At 54.5% G+C, this 8919-nt stretch overlaps 1 protein-coding gene across 3 annotated transcripts in view; it reads right to left on the bottom strand.

Moving 5' to 3' along the window:
• Positions 1–8919, bottom strand: part of ZFYVE28 (zinc finger, FYVE domain containing 28) — a 111162-nt gene that overhangs the window by 43660 nt on the left and 58583 nt on the right. For all 3 annotated transcript variants that reach the window (XM_011970852.1, XM_011970854.1, XM_011970853.1), the window contains one exon: positions 4690–5940. In XM_011970852.1, the coding sequence (XP_011826242.1) occupies positions 4690–5940 (1251 nt within the window). The remainder of the gene's footprint in view (positions 1–4689; positions 5941–8919) is intronic.

Genomic DNA, 8919 nt, shown 5'->3' with positions numbered 1-8919 from the left:
GAAAGGAGAAAGAAAAGAGAAAAAAGGAAGGAAAGGAAAAAAAGAAAGAAAGAAGAAAGAAAAGGAAGAAAAGAAAGAAAAAGAAGAGAAAAGGAAAGCGGATCCAAGAGGCAGACAAAAAACCGTAGAGGAAACTATAAAACCATCTTCAGTGGGAAAAAATAATAAAACCCTTCATAAGATTAGGAGTGATATTTATGTCCTTCTTTACTTCTTTTGTTTGTAAGAACTAGGGTCTGGCTCTGTCACCCAGGCTGCAGTACAGTGGTACAATCATAGGTCACCGCAGTCTCCACCTCCTGGGCTCAAGCAATTCTCCTGCTTCCGCCTCCAAAGTAGCTGGGATTACAGGCCCACACCACTGCACCTGGCTAATTTACTTTTACTTTCCATGAGATGGGGTCTTGCTATATTGTCCAGGCTGGTCTTGAACTCCTGGCCTCAAGCAATCCATCTGCCTCAGTCCCCAAAGGGCTGGGAATGCAAGCATGAGCCACCAGACCCAGTCTCTCCTTCTTATGTTTTCCAAAGTTTCTACAATGAACAGGGACCACGTTCATAATCAGCGAACAGGGAGTCAGTGTTACTTTTCGCAGAAGGCAGAGGCTGGAAATCCACCTCATGGTGTCCTTGGAAGGAACAGACGACCGGCCTGAGCGGAGTTTCTGTCATCTAGACAAGTAACTTACAAGGGTGACTTCAAGAGGACAGAAGGTTCTGGATCAATGAGGTGAGGCTAGCTGAGGGGAAAATAAGCTTTTAAAAAATGTCAACTTCTCCAAAAGGATTCATTGACCACTGAGAAGGTGGGAAAGAAGCCAGTAAAATGAAAAGAGCTGAAGGGCGTAGGTTCCAGAACATTCTCATCAGCAAGGCTGATTCACTGCTCTCTGTCGAGGACGATGTCTGGACTCCCGGCGACACCACCCGAGGAAATGCCCCAGACAGGGGCTCCTCCTGGCTGGGACCCTCGCGCCAGGACCCCAGCGGGCCGTGTGCCAACCCACCTCCTGTGTGCATCTGTCCCCTAGCTGGTGGCCGGGAAGCCCTGTCCTTCCTCCTGGAGGCTGTCGTCTGCCTGGCCAGAAACACAGGCTCCAGGGGTCTCGGGGGAATCTGGCCTCGCGGGCCGGTCTGCCACGGCTCCACGCATTTCCTTCATTTGCAGCACACGGAGGTCCAACTCACACGTGGGACTGGAAGCCGTGAGTCAGGGCCGTGCCCGCTTTTCCCTCTGAACCGTCCACACCACAACCACAGGGGCTGCAGGGGCGCCTGCCGGGTGAGCGGGTCTCACGGCCAAACAGGCCCGGGCTCTTCCAGATGCTCTCAGCTAAGGCAAATACCACCCTCTCCGTCTCAGTCTCTCCTGCTGCAGAATGGGGGAGGAACCAACCACAGCCACACCTGTGCACGCGACCGGCCTTGCACAAACGTTACTTAACACCAGCCAGGCTTCCTGACACGCGGCTGTTTGAATTTGGGTGAACTTTCTCCATGTGTGAAGCTGGCCTCCTCGTCTGTCTGTGTGAAAACCTCCACTGCCTTATCACCTCCGTATGGTGTGAGGTGACACCTGGGGGGACAGGGCACGTCTCTTGTTCCTTGACGGGTCTCCGGTGCCTGGCCCAGCCACCCCAGAACATGCTTGAGACACAGATGAGTGGGGGAGTGAACGATGCTCCCAGGGTGCGTACCACCTGTGCCTTGGATGGGACAGTTGCCATGTGCCGCCGCCTGCTGACCTGATTTCCAGCTACCTCCGGGCACAGTGCTGGGCCCAGGCACTGTCCTAAATCGAACCAAACACGTGCTGTCCTGATTACCCTGCGATGTGCTTGCTCTCTCGGATCCTCAGCACCTGCCAGAAACGCTTCCTTGGAAGATGGCACCACCACCTGGGCTCCTTCCCTTTCCTCAGCTGAGCCTCAGCGCCTGTGCTGAGCTGCGTGAGGCCTGGAAAGCTGAGGCCGCGTCCATGGTGGAGCACAGAGCTCAGGCCAGGAAGGCAGGAGGAGCTTCCGGAGGGGGTGAGTGTCCACTGGCTGTCACCTGGACAACCCCCACCACCCCCAGCAGCAAAAGATGGGCAGGCCCCAAACCAAAAACCCCCCTCTTATCCTGTCAAAGAATTTCTGACGGTTTCATGTGAAACTTGGAGAAAAACGATCCATTGCCAATGAACTGGGTCTGGTCTGAGCCCCTGAGGAAAGCATCCAGTAGTAGGGAAAAGGTGCCCTGGCTGACACGGCCGAGAAGCTCAGGCTGTATCTCAAAAATGGTCTCACCCAAAAGAGGAGAGGCTGTTTGTGCAACGCTGTTCATCGTGGCACGTCTGTGACAGCAAAAGGCTGGAAACAAGCCCAAGCCAGCACTGGGACCCGAGTGCACGCCAGGCCAGCCTCGCATGGGGCCCTGCCCCGAGGTGAAGGGAAGGAGGGACGTCTCTAGCAAGCACAGGAGCGGCTCGGGCAGAAGGCCAGGAGAGCGAGGTGGGGGCGACTGCCTGTAGCAGGAGGCCCTTCACCAAATACGGGGACAGGGGATACACGGGTGTGTATCTGAACTTCTACTCATGTGCCTTTGCTTACATTTTTGAAAACTGAAGGATGTACTACAAAACATTCTTAAACTGTTCCCTTTGGGGGCAGGGGAGAAAAAGGTTCCTTCAGACAGAGTTCTCTGGGTCTATCTTATTTATAGATTTGACTGGGAACCACACAAATAGAAAGTTGTATCAGCTGTCAATGGCAGTCTCTACACACGTAATGCTGAATGAGATCATGGAACCTGCTGTAAAGCAATGGTGTCCAGTGGTGTTAGAGCCATCAGCTGACTGCTGACCAGTGGGGTGTGCCCTAAGGACAAAACAAAGACAAGGACCAGTGTAAGGAAGGATGCGGAAACTGGAACCCCCGTCCGCGGCTGCCTGGATGCCAATGGCGGCCACAGTGGAAAGTAGTCTGGCAGCTCCTCAAAACGCCACACACAGAGTGACCACATGATCTGCAATTCTGCTCACAGGGATCTACCCAGACGAGCTGAAGACATGTGTCCACACAAAAACTCGGACGAAACTTTTCATCACAGCCAAAACGTAGAAACAACACATCCGCCATCCACCAGTGAATGAAGAAGCGAAAGACGGGCTCCCCATGCGGTGAGCGTGATTCAGCCATAAAAAGGAATGGCGTGCCGCTGTGCGCCTCTACACGTGGCCCTTACAGACGTTACGCTCGCTGGAGGAAGCCGGACCCCAGAGGTCACACACCACAGATGCTCCTTGACTCAACCCATCGGATGCTAAGTCAGAAATGCATCTAACACTCCTAGCCTCCAAAACGCGGAGGACGGTTCCTGCTGGGTTCGCGTCACTTTCACGCCCTCGTTAAGCCGAGCCATCGTAAGTCGGGAACCACCTGTACCTGAATGTGTTCACAGGAAATGTCCAGAAGAGGCAAATCCATTGATGGAAAGTGACAGAGGCTGCCAGGGCCTGGTGGGGAGTGGGGAGGGATGCTGGGAAGCAGGCCCAGCCCACCCAGCCCTCAGCACAGGAAAGAGCTGCAGGGAGGCCCGGAGCCCTGAGTGGGCAGCGGAAAGGAAGAATGGCCTGACTGTCTCAGGGCCCTGGCCAGTCCTGCTCCTCCAGCAAGTGTACGACCTGGGAGGATCCGGCACAGGAAGGAGACGTCTGCCCTGCACCGAGAAGCCCCTTCCCCCGGTGTGAGGACCCTCTCCTGGGCCTGCCTGCCATCCTCCAACACAGCCCCTCACTCCTGCCACCTGTGCCCCCAACCTCTCTCCCCATCTGCTGCCCAGCTCCCACGGCTCCTGGGGGGCTTTTCCGGCCTCCAGTTGAGCCTCCTCCCCTCCCTATCCTCCCTCTCTCTTCCCTGTTAGAGAGGCCTATAGACACGGCCACAGCCAAGGCGGGAGCCCTGCAGGGCGGGGTCCTGGCAAGGGGGCCAATGGCCCTGCCAATGCAGCCATGAGACAATGAGCCATGCCTTTCCCTCCCTGTCTCCAGTGTGGGGGATGGGAGCCCATGAGAAGAGATAGGAGACCTCCCCACCTCCCCGCAATGCAGGGAAAGGAGAAGATAGTCCTGGGAGGGGCAGAAGCCCTGGGAACACCCCTGGGAATTTGCCTGTGGGTGGTCTCAGGACCCCTCATGGCCCCAGGTTCCACGCCCATAGCCACGGGTCTGTGTCTTGTTTCAGCCCGGTGCGAGCCAGGCAGCCACGGTGGTCAGCAAAGAGAAGTGAGCAGTGCGCTTGGATGCGGCCCAGGGCAAGGGGCCAGGCACCGGCACAGCCCACTCCCTCTGCCCCGCGTTGGCACACGTGGCTCACACCAGGTGCGGGATGAGCCGGGGCTGTGGCAGGTGAGCTGAGGGCTTGGCACTGAGCCCATGACACCTGAAAGGCACCTGGAACATCAGAAACAGGGAAGCGGGCCCACTGGCACACATTTCCTGGTGCACGATGCCCCACAGGGCGGGTGCCTCCACAGCCAGCTCCTGCCCCTGCCCTCCTCACACACAGACCCCACACCTGGCCAGGGCCCAGCACCTGTCGGTGGCCAAGATGGCCCAGGTGGAAACACTGCAATGCTTGGAAAATGCACCAGCACCTGCCCCCAGTGCAGAGAGGACAAACCCAGTCCCTGGGCCAGACTGGCTCTTACCTGGAGCCCGACAGGGGCTGAGGTGCCTCATGAGCCGAGGGGCTCCCGGCATCCAGCTCTCTGACCTCTGGCTCCTGCTGACCTGCAACCCCGGCCTCTCCTTGCAGCCCACTCGCTGTGTCCACCTGGGAACCTGAGGTGTGAGGCAGGCACTTGTTGGAAGTGGGGGCTTTGGGCTCCCGCCCGTCGGAGGCATCTTCTGAGGGCGGGGGCGCCTCGTCCTGTCTCTCAGCGGCCCTGTCGCTGGCCTTGGCTAAGCTGGCAGCGTACGAGGCGCCAATGACGCCTCCCGGGCTGCACTTCTCCTGCAGACGCTCCACCACATCCTCCCTGCTGTCCCCACAGCTCCCACAGCACACGCAGGAATGCAAGAGGCAGTTGGTGGCCGCAGTGCTAAGCTTGTGGGGGCCGCCATCCATCCCCTCGGCCACGGGCTCCGAGGCGGCCTCCTGGGTGGCGACAGCAGAGTCCAGGGAAGTGGGAGATTTGGGGTTGAAGATGACTGTGGCTGAGAGCTTCATGCCCCCTGTTCGGTGGGCGATCATCTCGGCCGTCTCTGCGTCGTCCGCACCTACCTCCCAGCCGTCCAGGTGCAGCCGCGAGTCCAGGCAGCTGCAGGAGCTGGTGCCCGCGAGGCTGGCCCCGCCTGTGCCCTCGGCCTCGGGGTTGTTGTTGTTGCTCAAGTCCTCCTCCTTTTCCGAGGCGGGCACGCTGACCCCCGCCGCTCCGCCTGGCCCACCCTGCCCTTTCTCCTGGGGGTCGGCCCGAATACTGCCTGCCCACCCAAACGGGCCACCTGGGGACTCCGGCCTGGCCAGGGCTTCTGCCGTCCCCTCTACGTCATCCATGAAGAACACACGCTCCTCCTCGTCACTGCCCGACCGCAGGCGCGCTTTGCGTGGAGAGGCCTCCTCGCCTGGGCTGCCCTCTGCTCCCGGCCTGTGCGCGGGGGACTGGCAGGCGCTGGGCGGTGACAGCAGAGAGGACATCTCATCCCCCGCTCTGTGGACCATGCGGCTGAGCTGCTCCAGCTCCTGGTCGTCGTACTGCATGGAGCAGGCCAGCTCTGCGTCCGGGTCTTTGGCCTTGACTGAGAGTGGCCCCTCAGGGGGGAGAGGGGCGGAGAGGGCAGGAGTCAGCACGGCGGGTCCCTGCACGTCTGCGCGGATAGGGAACTCCACGTCTTGGGAAATGCAGAGGTTCCGTTCCAGCGTGTGCAGCTCCTCCTCTGTCAGTGTCTGCAGCAAATCCCTACAGATCAAGACAAAACACAAGGGTGAGGGTTCCCAAAGCCACAGCAGCCTCCTTGGCCAGGAGCGGATGCAGCACCCTGGAGTCTGCAGCAGCAGAACAGCAGCCAGGCACTGAACGCTTGCACCTGAATTCACATGGCACCAGCAGGTCTCCTCCACCACGGATCAAGGCTCAGGTCTCGCCGGCCAGGACGACGGTGTTCAAGGTGGCCGGCTGGGATTCTAGTACGGTTTCTTTTTTAAAACAAGATTCTGGAAACTTTTGCTGAAAATAAGAAAGCCCTGATTGTTAGGCACGTGTTAGCTGCATGAATAAAAACTCCAAGGAGTGAAAAAAATATGTGCTGGTTTACACACAGACCTTCACTCTTTCATTCCGCAAATACCACTGAGCACTGGCTATGCGGCAGGAACCGGGCACTAGGACACGAGGACGAAGGCAGGTGTGCTCCTGCCCTTGTGGACTCAGCCTGCAGTTGGGGGAGGCAGATGATAAACAGGTATTTATACAAACAATGACTGAACTACAATAATGACAGCTGCAACCAAAGACAACGCAAGCCATGAAGGAGGGTGCAGCAGGGCACCTGGTTGAGGCCGGGAAGGCTTCCTGGAGGAAGGGGCATTGAGGCCGAGACCCAAAGGTGCAGTCAATTCAGTGATGCTGAGCAGGAAGCTCCTGCAGCAGGCTCCTACAGGCCGACTGTGGGCTGCTCTCTGCTGGGAGAAGCTTCAGCTGTGTCTGTGGTCTGAGTCCCACATGGGACGTACCTGCACAGCCATGGCTGTTATGAGGAAGTGCGCTTTGCAGAGCTGGGCAGAATTTTCATAAGCTGAACCCACCCACGTGAATAGCAGCAAGATTTAGAAGTGAAACCCCAACCAGGCCCCCAGCACCCTGGCTGTCGCATGACACCAGCCTGACTCCATAGGCCGAGGCACGCACCTGCTCTGCTGCTCTGGAGAAATGGGAATTCTGTCTACACTCTCTTGTGGCAGGATTTGTTCGCTGATGTTATATTTGTGTAGAATCTCCAGATAAAATACAGGACACTCAGTTAAATTTCCATTTCAGATAAACAACAAATAAGTACTTTTAAAGTGTCATTAGAAATAGTGGTAAGTGTAAGTATATCCCAAATGCTGCTCATTTACGACATACACTAAAAAGAGTCTGTTGTTTATCTGAAATTCCAACTGAACTGGGCGATCTGCTATTGTATTGCTAGATCTGGCAATGCTATTCTGTAAGATTCACGCATCATAGAGCACGTTGCCATAGGTCATTAATTCTTGTGGCTGCACTGTCTTCCATGGGGTAAATGTATGTAGCTCCTTTATCTGTTACACCTGACGGGTTTTGTGACCCAGCATTTTCGTGCATCTCTCTTGAAGAACACACGAGTGCATTTCTGCTGCATGCACATATGGGGTGGGACTGCTGAGCCAGACGGGGGAGCAGCCAGGATCCAGGCACGCCTGCCCACAGCTTGGCCAATAGCATGGCTTGCCCCAGGCCTTCAAGAGCACCTACTGTCTTTAACTGAATCCTTCCTGGTGAGTGAGTAATAGTATCTTATCTTATTATGGCTTTCCATTGTTTTAGCCTAATGACCAATGAAGTTGGTCACAGTTGACATACTTATCAGCCCTTAGATTTTCTCTATGCAAAGTTCCTGTTCAAGCCTTTTGCCCATTATTAATTGGGTTGTCTGCCTTTTTCTTATTGATTGACAGTTCTTTATTAGATATATTCTCCAACTCTTTGGCTTGCCTTTTCATTCTCTTAATGGTGCTTTTGATGAAGGTTTTAATTTTAATAAAGTCCAATTATAATTGTTTCTTTATGATTAGTGTTTTGTGTCCTGTTTAAGAAATCTCTTCCCACTCCACAGTCACAAAGATGTTCTCCTTGATATTTTCCTCTAAAAGCTTTTTATTATTTTTTAAGACATGGTCTTGCTCTGTGGCCCAGATCTGGGGTGATCATGGCCCACTGGAGACTCAAACTCCTTGGCTCAAATGATCCTCCTGCCTCAGCCTCCTGAGTAGCTGGGACTACAGGTGCAGACCACCATACCTGGCTAAATATTTTTTATTTAAAAATTTTTTTTAGAGACAGGGTCTCACTATGTTCCCCAGGCTGGTCTTGAACTCCTGGCCTCAAATGATCCTCCTGCCTTGGCCTCCCAAAGTGCTGGGATTATGGCATGAGCCCCCGTGCCTGGATTTTGTTTTACTTCTTATATCTACACTTTGTCTGGAGTTGAGTTTTTTGTACAATAATGGTAAGAACCCAGACACTAACAGATAACCATATGAGACGCTTTTCCTCACGTGGTCTTCTATTGACTCAGCCCATTTATTGGAAAGAAAAACAACAATTCCTGCTGTTCGGTAATGTCACGTTGTCATAAATCAGAGACCTATATATGCATTGCTCTGTTCTAGATTTTCTATTCTTTTGAATGCGTGTCAAGTCCATCCTTGTACTATATCTGTCAGCATTACTATAGCTTTACAATAGAAGATGTCTCCAATTTTCTTTCTTTTTTTTTTTTTTTAGAAATGGGGTCTTGTTCTGTCACCCAGGCTGGAGTTCAGTGATGTAAACACAGCTCACTGTAGCCTTGACCTCCTGGGCTCAAGAGCTCCTCCCACCTGAGCCTCCCAAAGTGTTGGGATTATAGGCATGAGCCACTGTGCCTGGCCTTTGTTCTTTTTTTATGAAGTACACACAGCAGAAAAGCATATGTTCACCTGGAGACACCCACGGGGTAGTCACAGCAGCGCTATTTGTGGAAACTACCCAAGGCCCATCGAGAGAAGAACAGATAACGTTCTGCTGCTGCTTGGCTGTTTCAGGCCCCGTGCATCTCCACATACATTTTAGAATTAGTTTGTCAATTTCTACAAGGAAGGAAGGAAGGAAGGAAGGAAGGAAGGAAGGAAGGAAGGAAGGGAGGGAGGGAGGGAG

This window comes from Mandrillus leucophaeus, unplaced genomic scaffold, assembly GCF_000951045.1.
Source record: "Mandrillus leucophaeus isolate KB7577 unplaced genomic scaffold, Mleu.le_1.0 Scaffold98, whole genome shotgun sequence".
Taxonomy (NCBI): Eukaryota; Metazoa; Chordata; class Mammalia; order Primates; family Cercopithecidae; genus Mandrillus; species Mandrillus leucophaeus.
The sequence above is the reverse complement of the archived record's forward strand: the minus strand, read 5'-3'. Positions and strand labels throughout refer to the sequence as shown.